Source organism: Bombyx mori, chromosome 21 (genome assembly GCF_030269925.1).
Source record: "Bombyx mori chromosome 21, ASM3026992v2".
Lineage (NCBI taxonomy): Eukaryota > Metazoa > Arthropoda > Insecta > Lepidoptera > Bombycidae > Bombyx > Bombyx mori.
In genome coordinates this window covers 4,800,247-4,814,185 of record NC_085127.1, presented here as the reverse complement: position 1 = coordinate 4,814,185, position 13,939 = coordinate 4,800,247, and the positions used below count along the sequence as shown (strand labels likewise).

The 13,939-nt window shown below is 36.5% G+C and overlaps 1 protein-coding gene and 1 long non-coding RNA gene across 3 annotated transcripts; one reads left to right on the top strand and one right to left on the bottom strand.

Annotated features, from left to right (window-relative positions):
• Nucleotides 1-4,679: 4,679 nt before the first annotated feature.
• LOC134200847 (uncharacterized) lies at nt 4,680-6,258 on the bottom strand. Its single transcript, XR_009975925.1, has 2 exons — nt 6,117-6,258; nt 4,680-5,630 (listed from the first exon to the last, which is right to left on the bottom strand). It is a non-coding gene; the product is annotated as an uncharacterized LOC134200847 (long non-coding RNA).
• A 294-nt stretch (nt 6,259-6,552) lies between these two features.
• LOC101745096 (tRNA-uridine aminocarboxypropyltransferase 2) lies at nt 6,553-10,076 on the top strand. Of its 2 annotated transcripts, none has more exons than XM_062674668.1 (3): nt 6,553-6,830; nt 8,870-8,970; nt 9,188-10,076. In XM_062674668.1, exons 2-3 carry the CDS (start codon nt 8,879-8,881, stop codon nt 9,858-9,860), a joined length of 765 nt encoding a protein of 254 aa, XP_062530652.1. In that variant the 5' UTR covers nt 6,553-6,830; nt 8,870-8,878; the 3' UTR covers nt 9,861-10,076. The 2 variants fall into 2 exon arrangements, with proteins under 2 accessions (XP_062530652.1, XP_021205949.1); XM_021350274.3 differs by lacking the exon at nt 6,553-6,830 and adding an exon at nt 7,818-8,367.
• Nucleotides 10,077-13,939: the final 3,863 nt, after the last annotated feature.

Here is a 13,939-nt window from a genome sequence, read left to right as displayed (position 1 = left end):
TACACAGGCTATTACGTAAATCTATTTTCTATAAAAAAAGAAATACATTAAGCACACCATCGATTTGGTAACTAAAGATTTGGTTCGACATATTACTAAATAACAAAATAAACCTTTTTTCGGGCCGGGGGCCCATCCTCCTAGGAGGTCCCCGCGCCCAGGAGGCGCGCGAGGTATGTGCGACTTGACGATCTGCAGATGTTGCGAGCAGATTACGGGCCCAACGATATTTTTAGAGCCCTACCGCACCAAAGTACTCCCCTGCACTCTTACACCCAACGTCTGATCTCCGCCCGGGGTCAGAATCCTGTCAGAGTAAGGGGGTTTCCGCAGTAAACACTACAACCAGACTCGCGGCGACATCCCAAGGACGCCCGCCCTAAAAGTGTCAATCTTAAATGGTCAAGTGGCTGTCACAGTGTACCCAACAGCATAAGCATTACTGCGAGTGTGTACTAAGTGAGAGCTACTGGACACAAGGGAACATCTTGTGAATCTCCGACCAACCTTGGTTAATCACTCGTCCCCACTACGCCTATATGACAATGTTCGACCTCATCGGCACAGCAGGCGGTCTTTAAGCCACAAGGTTGGAAGTTTTGTATCATCCACCGTACTCAGCAGTTTGTCGGCGAAGCCGAAAAGCCAATATCTGAGAAGCAGTAAGCATGCTTTTTAAGAATTTGTTGCCTTCTATGAGATGTGCATTGAAGAATTATTACTGTGTTGGCCATATCTGCCATCAATGCACATCTTATACCATGGGCGCATTTTAACTAAAAAAGTTAAATAATATTTAAAAAAACCTTTACTTAATCTTTCTGTCTACTAAAAGCACCCTTATTGTTGGTCCGACCAGATCTCCGAGCAAACCAGCGGACCACTTAGCGCTGCACTACACCAGGCAACTGAGCGGAGCCGATGGAGGCTGGCAGTCGACAAGCTGAAACGGAGTCACGATCCTCAGCAATGAGGGAGCGATGGAGAAGAAGTAGCTATCTAAATCTAAGTGTATTATCTATGCTACGTACCTCTACAGTGTACGTAATTACTCAATGTGTTAACTATTAAGTGAATCGGCTTAAAGGCTTTTTTTTAAATAAATAAATAAATAAATATTTACTAACAATCACGCCACGTTAACTGGTCTCGTGATAAGTTCGTAAAGAACTTGTGTTACAGGTACCAGATAACGGAAATAAATGTAAGATTTTTATTATACACATACATATATTAATATACATCCATAACCCTGGAAAAGACATTTATATTTATCATACAAATATCTTCCCTTGGCGGGATTCGAACCCGCGACCCCCTTGTGTAGTGACCATGTCACTTACCACTACACCAGACGGCCGTTTGTTTCTAAGCCAGTTAAAAATATTAAAAAAAATATACTAATCTGACCACCATTTTACTGAAATTATATTTTATCCCATATCATCTCATCTCATTTCATTTAATTTTATCTCAGTTGATTAATGTCTCAAATTAATCATCTATATTTCATTTCACTCCATAATTTCATTTTTCATAGAATTAAGAATATAAATTAAAATAAGACGACTTAAAAGTCTTAGTTACCAGGTCAAAAATCCCTTAAAAAAATCTGATGTACCAGTCACTACCAGTTTAAACTACTCTTATTAACTCCATGAAACTACTATAAACATAGATTATACACTTAATATATTCGAGACTATAAACCTACCGTAAATGTAGGGGTGAATGAAGTTAGCCCCTCAAAAAAAATTTTTTTTCCTGTTTTCTACTTATTTTCTATTAATTCGTTTGTTCATCATTTGTTCTTGATTGTTCACTGTTAATAATTGTTTGTTCCCCATTTATTTATTTAAAAAAAAATATTAAAAATATATCTAAAAGTTAGCCCCTCGATTGCAATTTTTAATAGTTTTTCGTCCTTAATTACTCGTAAATATTCATTTTCGATTGTTCTTATATAAAATACGTCTGTTCTCTTTCGAAATTACTCATTTTTTGTTTAATTAATTGTATTAGTTGAATAAATGTATACAAAATATGTGTACTGCGCATGCCATAAGTGTATAATCTATGGCGCATGCGTCAACTTTAATGCCTAAACTTTCTACGCGGTTTTAATCGTGAAAAAAAAACAATTATAAATCCTGAAGGATCAATTAATTGGTATACAGTTTAATTAAAAAATAAATAAATAAAATAATGTGCATTCGCGTAAAGTTAGCCCAAATACATTTTTTCCATCCTCCTATATACCTATCGCTATGAAGGTATAAAAAAGATAGGTTAAGAGTTCACATAGGTAATATAAACAAATAAGTAAATATGTTCATTATTTATCTTTCAAGAGATAATGTAGGTATACATTATAATAACATTTTGACACAGTCGAAATTATATTCCTAACATTAGTAAAATAACATTTTAATATTTTTTTTATAGGTTATGTATTGAAATTGTTGGAAAATTATTTCATGTTTTAGCTGGAAAACTACATGGAGAATTATATGCAATACAAGATAATGAGCTCCATTAAATGAATTCGAATGAAACCAAACTGTTTACCATCCAAATTCGATTGTCGGGCAGATAGAAAACGAAAATTCACTCATAGTGAACCTCGGCCTGCATTTGTGAAACGGCAAAGACTCACTATTATCAAGGAAATTGAAGAGACGACTAAAAATGAGATGTGTCGTATTATTATACCTTTGCCATCTTGTAGTCAAGGTAGGTGTAACTGTCAATAATTAGTTACACTCACAGATCTCCTAATCAAATAACAATATCAGAAAAAATGAGAATAGTTAGTTAGTTAGTGGAAGTAGCCAAAATGGGCAAGTGGATCTCAGTTCCTATTACATAAGGTACTAGGAAGTTTGTGAAAATGAAAATTTATCACAGTGTAATATCACTTACTTACTTTAACAGTGAAGGAAAACATTGTGATGAAACCTGCACACGTAAATGTTCTTAGGATTTTCTTAGGTGTGTAATCCACCAACCAGCACTAGGCCAGCGTGGTGGACTAAGGCCTAAAAACCCTCTCAATGGTAGTGAAGGCCAGTGTCCAGCAAGGGGATATATTATATGGGCTGATGATGATGACTAGGAAGTTAAATACTACTACTACTACTACGACAGTACACATATAATCCTATATATTTACAAACTATACGTTTGTTGGAAATTGCTAACATTATTTCATATTTTCAGATGTCCAGCCACTTGAAAATAGGTGTAGTAATGACAAAGCTATCCAAGTAGCTCCAGCACAGGAACACAAAGGCAAGGCAAGTGTGTATTGCCACATCACCCCTTAATATATCTGAAGCAAGTATAAGTAAACAATCAGAACCAGCAAAAAAAAAAACTGTTGTTCCTGAGGACAAATTTGACAGTGATGAGTCAAATGCACCAGCAACAGAAGGATCAACTGTTGACTATGGGTTATAGAAGAAGAAGATTATATCATATTTATTTAAATTAATATTAATGAATATTAATTTAAATTATCGTGCAAAATTCGTGGTCAAAACATATGTGTATTTTATAAATAAATATTCATTCTCAGTATTATTGTTGTTTTAATCATCGATTGAAAAATTGGTTCTTAATGAATTTAGTTGGAGCTAAATGCTGCTTGGAGCTTAATACTTTCGAATAACATAAACACGTGACTTTAAGCATAAACATATTTTTTAGGTAAATACTTTATTTAGCTTTGCTGGATTTATCCAAGATTTCGACATACCAAAATTTCATACAGGAACGACAGATAGATAGCTATCTGATTGAATACCCTTGTAGAATTGAGCTTCGAAGAAAAGTTTATTCTTATTCTTTATTAGACTTTATTCTAGTTGCAGTGTCGGTTAGAGAAGCTGTGCAAGCTTCTCTAACCGATACTGCATGGAATAAATAGTCATTATAATTATAAAATATATTTCTGTTTACATACCATACAATTTTCATAGTTCAAATATGAATTTGGATTGATATGAATTTATTTCGATTATCAAAATAATTTGTATTAAACATTTATATTTCCTCAAAATTTCTATTTTTATAATAATGACTGTGACCACCCCATAAATCACAAAATTAAAAATATTAAAGATAACTTATTTTTAAATCATATATTAAAAATTATAAACAGATCGCGAATTAAAATATTATATTATGCCTATCATTCTTAAATAATTCAGTAATGAATTTTCGCATCGCCGCGCCGTATATAATTAATATGAATAATAGGGTATTGCCCACTGTGCTAAAAAAAACAAATTATGTTTTTTTGATAGATCTACAAACAAGCAAGTGAGTAATGCTATGTTTCCATAAATAAAAAGGCAAAAAAAAAATAAAGAAAGATATTATGCACAAGTTCAAATGCATATGTATTGTGCTAAAAGTAAAACTTGCTACTTTTGTGTAGCATCCAGCAACTTTGAAAAAACTAATCAGGTCACTATAATTAGTAGGAATTGATTTTGATTCCGAGTAAGTTGCACAGTTGTTAGATAATGTAGTTTCTTTTTGGAAGAATAACAATTTTCTAATCTTACACAAAAATGTAATGTTAAATATTTAAAAAAAACTTTATACCTATATTCCTTTTAGGGAGTACAAAATATTGATGTGTACAAAGTGAATGTGATTTAATAAAAATAATATTTCAATTTAAATTAAGTATGTTTTATTAAAAATTATTCTTAACATACAGGTACAAAGGTTACATAACATTAATATTTATTCCTTTTCATATATATAAGCCCATATTTAGCACATTTGTGGAAAACAGAATCAAAATAATAATGAGTTGCTAGCCATAGAAGACCAGCATAAAAGTCTTATTAAAATCTGTTCAGTAGTTTTTGAATGAAGAGTGAAAATACTTACAAAACTTCCTATTTATAAGTAAGGATTACTTATTTAATTAAAGAGTTTTGTAGGTGGCAAACTATCTAAAAACTTTCTATTTTCCACCAAGTTGACATCAATTATCCTTCCTGCATATATATTTATTGTATTGTTTTTTTTATAGTCTAACAAGGGGTGATATTACATTTGCAATTTCTGGGAGTTTGTTGAAAAATATATTGCTTGCTTGACTTACAGATAAATCGAAATCATCAGCCAATTGAGAGAATGTTCTATTTAATGTTATTCTCATCAGACATAATATAATATTTTGTTCAGAAACATTTGTATGTTTCTCAATCAAGCCTATTATGAAACATAATTCTTGTGGAAGACCAATATATAAACGTTGTTTATTTTTCACTTTAGATAAAGTTGTTAACACATTCATTTTTTCAACTTTTTAGTCTTCTTGAGAACTATAGTCTGAAGTGCACAAGTCTTTGATGGAGTGGAGATATAGAGAGATAACTCATAGTCAACAGTTGATCCTTCTGTTGCTGGTGCATTTGACTCATCACTGTCAAATTTGTCCTCAGGAACAACAGTTTTTTTTTTGCTGGTTCTGATTGTTTACTTATATTTGCTTCAGATATATTAAGGGGTGATGTGGCAATACACACTTGCCTTGCCTTTGTGTTCCTGTGCTGGAGCTACTTGGATAGCTTTGTCATTACTACACCTATTTTCAAGTGGCTGGACATCTGGAAATATGAAATAATGTTAGCAATTTCCAACAAACGTATAGTTTGTAAATATATAGGATTATATGTGTACTGTCGTAGTAGTAGTAGTAGTATTTAACTTCCTAGTCATCATCATCAGCCCATATAATATATCCCCTTGCTGGACACTGGCCTTCACTACCATTGAGAGGGTTTTTAGGCCTTAGTCCACCACGCTGGCCTAGTGCTGGTTGGTGGATTACACAACTAAGAAAATCCTAAGAACATTTAGGTGTGCAGGTTTCATCACAATGTTTTCCTTCACTGTTAAAGTAAGTAAGTGATATTACACTGTGATAAATTTTCATTTTCACAAACTTCCTAGTACCTTATGTAATAGGAACTGAGATCCACTTGCCCATTTTGGCTACTTCCACTAACTAACTAACTATTCTCATTTTTTCTGATATTGTTATTTGATTAGGAGATCTGTGAGTGTAACTAATTATTGACAGTTACACCTACCTTGACTACAAGATGGAAAAGGTATAATAATACGACACATCTCATTTTTAGTTGTCTCTTCAATTTCCTTGATAATAGTGAGTCTTTGCCGTTTCACAAATGCAGGCCGAGGTTCACTATGAGTGAATTTTCGTTTTCTATCTGCCCGACAATCGAATTTGGATGGTAAACAGTTTGGTTTCATTCGAATTCATTTAATGGAGCTCATTATCTTGTATTGCATATAATTCTCCATGTAGTTTTCCAGCTAAAACATGAAATAATTTTCCAACAATTTCAATACATAACCTATAAAAAAAATATTAAAATGTTATTTTACTAATGTTAGGAATATAATTTCGACTGTGTCAAAATGTTATTATAATGTATACCTACATTATCTCTTGAAAGATAAATAATGAACATATTTACTTATTTGTTTATATTACCTATGTGAACTCTTAACTAGACATGTGTAAGTAATGCGAGTGATATTACTCGGGTAATATTACCCTACGATGTAATGCAACATCACACATTACGCGAAGGCAACAAACATCACACTATCACCCAACATGTTTCTTTCTTTGTCGTGTAATGTTCCTTAATACACGAACGGAACCGAGCGAGCGAGACAGACCGATCGACGCAAAATAAATGAGCAAGAGACACGGAATTATTCCTAGTGATTTTGAACCGTATGCCCTGGCCGCTAGGTACATTTTTATACCTATGGTAAGTCTGAATTTTAATATAGGTATTTGTGTTTATATTTTTCATGCGGCCAGCCGGTAGTTCCCCGCAAGTAGTTACTTAATTTTTTATTCGCAACTTTTGTAAAATCGCTAGTCGCTCGTAATTGTTTAGTAATATTTCATATTAATTTTTGTGTTTGATTTGAATTACTTAAGCACTTGTTTGAAGATAGTTTTATTATTTGTTTTAATGCGTGTTTAATAAGTGAAAGAAATAACGGCGTCTAAATGAAAGTACAGTCCTCCTTGGATGCACTTTGAAGATATCGCGCCGAAACAATGCATCTACTGCTCTCGTATAATATATTAATTAACATTATTGTCGAGCTCAATTTGCAGTCTAAGTCGCCATATGAAATCCGTTCATCCCACAATAAATTATATTAAGTAAAAAATAAAATTATTATATTATTAAGTAAGTCAATCTCTGTCAAGTAATATAACAGTGTATTACAATACAAAGTTCATACTTTGTATTGTAATACACTACTGTAATGACATACCCGAATCATTACCTAAGTGATGTGTATCAACACATCACTTAAGTAATGATTCGGGTGTATAGATACAATGTATTCGTCGTCACAGTATCTATTGAACGCACCGAGTAATGTTATGAGTGATGTGTAATGTTTTCGAGTAATATCACCTGTCTGTAAAAGTGATGTCATATCACATTACATTGGGAAGTGATGTTTTGCGCATGTCTACTCTTAACCTATCTTTTTTATACCTTCATAGCGATAGGTATATAGGAGGATGGAAAAAATGTATTTGGTCTAACTTTACGCGAATGCACATTATTTTATTTATTTTGTTTTTAATTTTTTTAATTAAACTGTATACCAATTAATTGATCCTTCAGGATTTATAATTGTTTTTTTTTCACGATTAAAACCGTGTAGAAAGTTTAGGCATTATAGTTGACGCATGCGCCATAGATTATACACTTATGGCATGCGCAGTACACATATTTTGTATACATTTATTCAACTAATACAATTAATTAAACAAAAAATGAGTAATTTCGAAAGAGAACAAACGTATTTTATATAAGAACAATCGAAAATGAATATTTACGAGTAATTAAGGACGAAAAAATATTAAAAATTGCAATCGAGGGGCTAACTTTTAGATATATTTTTAATATTTTTTTTAAAATAAATAAATGGGGAACAAACAATTATTAACAATGAACAATCAAGAACAAATGATGAACAAACGAATTAATAGAAAATAAGTAGAAAACAGGAAAAAAAAATTTTTTTGAGGGGCTAACTTCATTCACCTTAAATGTAGCTAAATATTTATTAAAATGTAGAGTTCGCAATTAGTGAATTGTTTAAAAATGATTATATTACTGTAGGTGCTACGAACTATAGAAAATTTAGTACACACTGTTAATACTTCATTGTATTCATAATAAATAATTAAATAACTCAAGGGTCTACCTAAATGATTCTTCAATTCTTCACTAATTATTAACCGCTCCTTCGTTTCAGCCTCATCAATATCAAGTACGTATATTTGTAAAATGAAAAACTCGTAATTAAATTACTTTTTTATTATTATTATAAAATAATTATTGTTAATAACATAAGTTTAATAAGTAAATATATCATTAATAACAGAATTATAACATAAAAGAATTATTATTGTCATAAAACCTATGAAACCCACGCTTCTAACCATCTTAAGTTCTGATGGCAAGGTTTTCTGTGGACCTGGTACTACCTGTTATTTTGCTGGCTAGCACTAAATCTCGGACAATCTTGCTGCTTTGTTGGAAATACACTTTAAATATATCAAATGCCCTATCTTTGAACATATTAACTTGGTACAATTTTATTCAGCTGAATAATCCACATGAAGGGATACCGTTTTCTATGAGTTAAAATAAGCCATAAAATGTTTATGAACCTGAATATTGTAATATGTAAGCTATGGCAGCTTAATTGAAAATATTGATTAAGTTGTGAAGAAGACAAAAAAGTTTTTACACATAATTAATCTTTTCAGATGTAAACAATGTTCGAGTCAGATGAAAATGATGTATGGGAAGATCTATCAAATATTCCTGCTGATCCACCAGTCATGAGAGATTTATGTGTTAATTGCCAGTAAATATTGAAAATAACATAATACTCATAGTCTGTTTATCCAAAGAACATTATATTAAATATTTTGAAAACAAAACTTGCAGCAAATTTAGTACCAATTAAACAGTGTTATCAATATATTATTAAATATTTTTATATACATTTTATAACAGCTCAGCTATGAATCAGTTTAAAAATTTATTATTGTCTCATACAATTAGCTTGTTTAATATTACAGGAGGCCGTCAGTAGTTTGTTGGTGTCTAGCACTTCCTTCTGAAAGACTATCCCCAAGAAGCACCATTATACTTCTGCAGCATCCAGCAGAAGAAAAGAGATGTCTTCGAACAGCTCCCATGCTACAATTAGGCTTAGCCCCAAACAAGTGCCTTATTTTTAAAGGGAAAAGATTTCCTTCATTGAAACATGAAAATTTAGAAAAACTTTTGACCCAACCCAACACGGTACTTTTGTATCCTAGTAAAACTGCAATTGACATTAGAAGTTTAGAATTAGTTTGCGACAATTACAATTTGGTGTTGATAGATGGAACATGGCCACAGGCAAAGGCAATCTTTGCCTCCAGTCCAATACTCCACAATTTAAGACATGTGAAATTGATGACCACTAATACTAGTAGCTACATCATAAGAACACAACCCACAGAAGGATGTCTCAGTACTTTGGAAACAGCAGCTGAAGCACTATCTCAACTTGAAAATAACTCCATATATAGAGAACAACTTGTTCAACCACTCCATATATTGTGTAAATATCAGTTGGAAAATGGTGCTGTCACTCACCAGTCTAAAGAGTTTTTAATAAAAACAAATACATATCCCAAATTGATAGGAAAGAGATTATCAAAGTTACTTAGATCAACAAGTGATAATATTGAAGAAAAAGTATAATAGTTTTCAATTATGTGTAACGTATTATATATATAGTATATGCTTAAAAAAACAATTCCAATTTATTTGTAAGTAAAAACAAAGAGAATATTAAAATGTATAAGCACATATTTGGCTATGTGGTGCCAATCCTTTCCAAGTGTCTTAAAAGATGATTATGTGATTCACCTGAAAATGGGCAGCCAGATTTTTTGAGTATTATACAATTGTACTAAAGTTGGTGATTGGCGTTTATTGATAATAGGTTGTACCGTGAACACGCATACTTAGCTTAATGGTTACACCTATTCGATGTGTTCTACAGTTCTATAGAGAATTATTTTGTCCGTGCAGTTTGGGTCATAAAACATAGCCTAGGCCTAGGCCTAGGCTAGGGCGGTGTGCATGTTGCGCGGGCGCAACGCCATTATCGATAAAAACAAATGAGTCATCGAAGGCAAGTACACGGCGGCGGAGCGGTATACGAAGGGTGGTAAGACATTGTTATGTTATGAGTCATTTTTTGTACCTACCTGCAAATTATACTACATAAATGTCGAAGAGAAATGTGATTTTGTGCATTCGCTCTCTGAATTTCTTTAGTGACACAATGGCTACTCCTTTGCTTTGTACCAAAACGCCAGAGTTTATTCAAATATTTTGCTTGTTAGCAAAAATATACCAGCACAAGCACGTGTGTATTAGTATTATCAACAATTTGTTAAAATTTATCACTGAAATGAGAATATATCCCGAAAAGTTACTAAGTGTTAATTTCTGCCGTTCTCTTTAACTTGCTGCGGCGATAAGTGGTGTAAGTGTTCGATTAGTAATTTTTCTTTCATTTTTATCACTAACCCACAAAATGACAAAACTAAATACACTATCGATAGCACTTATCGACAACAATAATGCGTTTAGTGGTCGTTGGTAGGTGGTGGTGGTAGGGTCACCAGTGCCGGGCGGCACAATAACGAGTCCGTAATTGGATGGACAGTTTATTTCCAATCATAGACGGTGTGGCGGGTAGCCATCATACAACGCAAGATAATTGACAGATGCCTGAATCTCGGTCACGACATTTTCAAGATAAAGCGCATATATACAAGTTCCGAACAACAACATTTGGACCGTCGGTCTACCGAGCAATATCACCCGCTCGGTGGAAGATCTTCCTTTCGTCGTATATTCCCAAACTGGTGACCTGCGACAAGATGTGAACACGCAACCTTCTGATTCATCTTCAGCGCATCAAGAACTCCGGCTACCACAATCCCCCCGCATTCTCGCAGATAAAAGCACGTCATTGACAGTCGTCCCACAGCAAGCCAGCATCGCAGCCTCAACAGGACCATCGCAGCCGACTCACCGCGCTTCCTGGTCCTACGGCACGCAACTTCACTGCCTCATCACGCCGCTACAGTTCATCGCAGCCCACGACCGGATCATCAACGCTTGGGGTCACACATCTCCGGCGTGGCAGCTCTGCATCACATGGACTACGCACGACACGCACGCAACATTCAAGCTCAGTCTCGACTCACCGCAGACTTCGAGCAGCACTGGCGACAATCACGCAGCATTCAGCTCAGTTTCGACTCACTGCAAACTTCGAGCAGCACTGGCGACACGCACGCAGCATTCAAGCTCAGCCTCGACTCACCGCAGGCTTCGAGCAGCACTGGCCCTTGCAAGCTAATCTCAGCACGGACAACGCTAACTAAAAATGACACGACCTCCAGTCTCGGAGGGGAGTGATGTGGCGGGTAGCCATCATACAACGCAAGATAATTGACAGATGCCTGAATCTCGCTTACGACATTTTCAAGATAAAGCGCATATATACAAGTTCCGAACAACAACATTTGGACCGTCGGTCTACCGAGCAATATCACCCGCTCGGTGGAAGATCTTCCTTTCGTCGTATATTCCCAAACTGGTGACCCCGACGTGATGTGAACACGCAACCTTCTGATTCATCAACAGCGCATCAAGAACTTCGGCTACCACAATCCCCACATTCTCGCAGATAAAACGTCATTGACAGTCGTCCCACAGCAAGCCAGCACCGCAGCCTCAACAGGACCATCGCAGCCGACTCACCGCGCTTCCTGGTCCTACGGCACGCAACTTCACTGCCTCATCACGCCGCTACAGTTCATCGCAGCCCACGACCGGATCATCAACGCTTGGGGTCACACACATCTCCGGCGTGGCAGCTCTGCATCACATGGACTACGCACGACACGCACGCAACATTCAAGCTCAGTCTCGACTCACCGCAGACTTCGAGCAGCACTGGCGACATCCAGGCAGCATTCAGCTCAGTTTCGACTCACTGCAAACTTCGAGCAGCACTGGCAACACGCACGCAGCATTCAAGCTCAGCCTCGACTCACCGCAGGCTTCGAGCAGCACTGGCCCTTGCAAGCTAATCTTAGCACGGACGACGCTAACTAAAAAATGACACGACCTCCAGTCTCGGAGGGGAGTGATGTGGCGGGTAGCCATCATACAACGCAAGATAATTGACAGATGCCTGAATCTCGGTCACGACATTTTCAAGATAAAGCGCATATATACAAGTTCCGAACAACAACATTTGGACCGTCGGTCTACCGAGCAATATCACCCGCTCGGTGGAAGATCTTCCTTTCGTCGTATATTCCCAAAACGGTATAACAATATTTAGAAGGAGAAATTACGGAGTACAGAAGGCACAGATAAAGCGGTAGCAAGTTCAAACACAATAATTCAACATAGACGAAAGCAATAAATCGTAACGAAGCAAAAGAGTACGCGTAAGTCGAGGAGTGACACAGTCTTAGCGTAGCGTTGATCAAACCCGACTGGCCGCGAGCGGCGGCCGAGTCGTGGCGCAGGCGACGACCAGTACGTACGTAGTTATACATAGTCGGGGTCTTTGCCGCATACTAGCGGTTGCGCCCGACTATGCTTGTGTAAATAATATAATTTTGAGTAGTGTTGTGAATGTATGATTGTTTAGCGTATTTGTGTACTGTATGAGAGTGTGTTATAGAATACGTAATTAAATATGATATAATATTAAATATTGAGTAGGTGTGCAATGTAAATTAATAAATAATATGAACTAATATACATAAATATAGTAGAAACACCTACAACACTCCCCTCCAGAGACCTACTTAGGTCGATAATAATCGGGAAAGCGTACTTTCCTCCCCGATCGAGTCGTCTGCTGGTGTGGAGGCCCTGGATCTGGGTGACTGAGCGAGTGAAGGCAGTCAAAAACCTGCTGGCGCAGTTGATGTGGGACGAAAGGTCTGGGTGTCGGTGTGCTGACGTCGCAGTACAAAATGGCTCGACTCCCAGGTATGCTCGTCTGGACTAGGCGAAGAGAAGTCTCGCCTGTTAGGTGGTCTTGGAGTTCAGCATCTGAGGCTTGTAGATTGGCCATCACTTCTAGGTCGACAGGCGTCTGCAGTTCATCAACGCGCGATAGGGTATCCGCCACCACGTTATCTTTACCGGCGATGTGGACGATGTCCGAGGTGAACTGCGAGATGAAGTCGAGGTGTCTATACTGACGTGGTGAACAGTTACTTTTCCGCTGGTGGAAAGCGTAACACAGCGGCTTATGGTCAGTATAGACTGTGAAGTGGGTGGCTTCCAGCATGTGCCGAAAGTAGCGTATGCTCTCGTAAATTGCCAGGAGCTCACGGTCGTACGGAGAGTATTTCATTTGTGACGGGCTCAACTTGCGGGAGAAGAAACCTAATGGCTGCCAACCTTCCTCTTTGAGCTGCTGAAGTACTCCACCTATTGCAGAGTCCGAAGCGTCTGTCACGAGACTCAACTTTGCTTGAGTATCGGGATGGGCTAGGAGAGCTGCATTGCATAGGCTGGTTTTGCAGTCTTGGAAGGCTTGCAATGACTTTCCCTCAATAGCGACGGGTTGCGCACCTTTAACGGAACCAACTAGCAATGCGTTGAGAGGCGCTTGTATCTGGGCAGCATTGGGTAGGAATCGGCGATAAAAATTTATCATACCCAAAAATCGCCGGAGTTCTCTGACGGTTTTTGGGACAGGAAAATTTGCGATTGCCTCGACCTTGCTT

Bases quoted from the DNA above. Each gene is read 5' to 3' on its own strand.
- LOC101745096 (XM_062674668.1), top strand. From the start codon at position 8,879: ATGTTCGAGTCAGATGAAAATGATGTATGGGAAGATCTATCAAATATT. The intron at 8,971-9,187 runs GTAAATATTGAA...TTAATATTACAG, and splicing joins GATTTATGTGTTAATTGCCA to GAGGCCGTCAGTAGTTTGTT.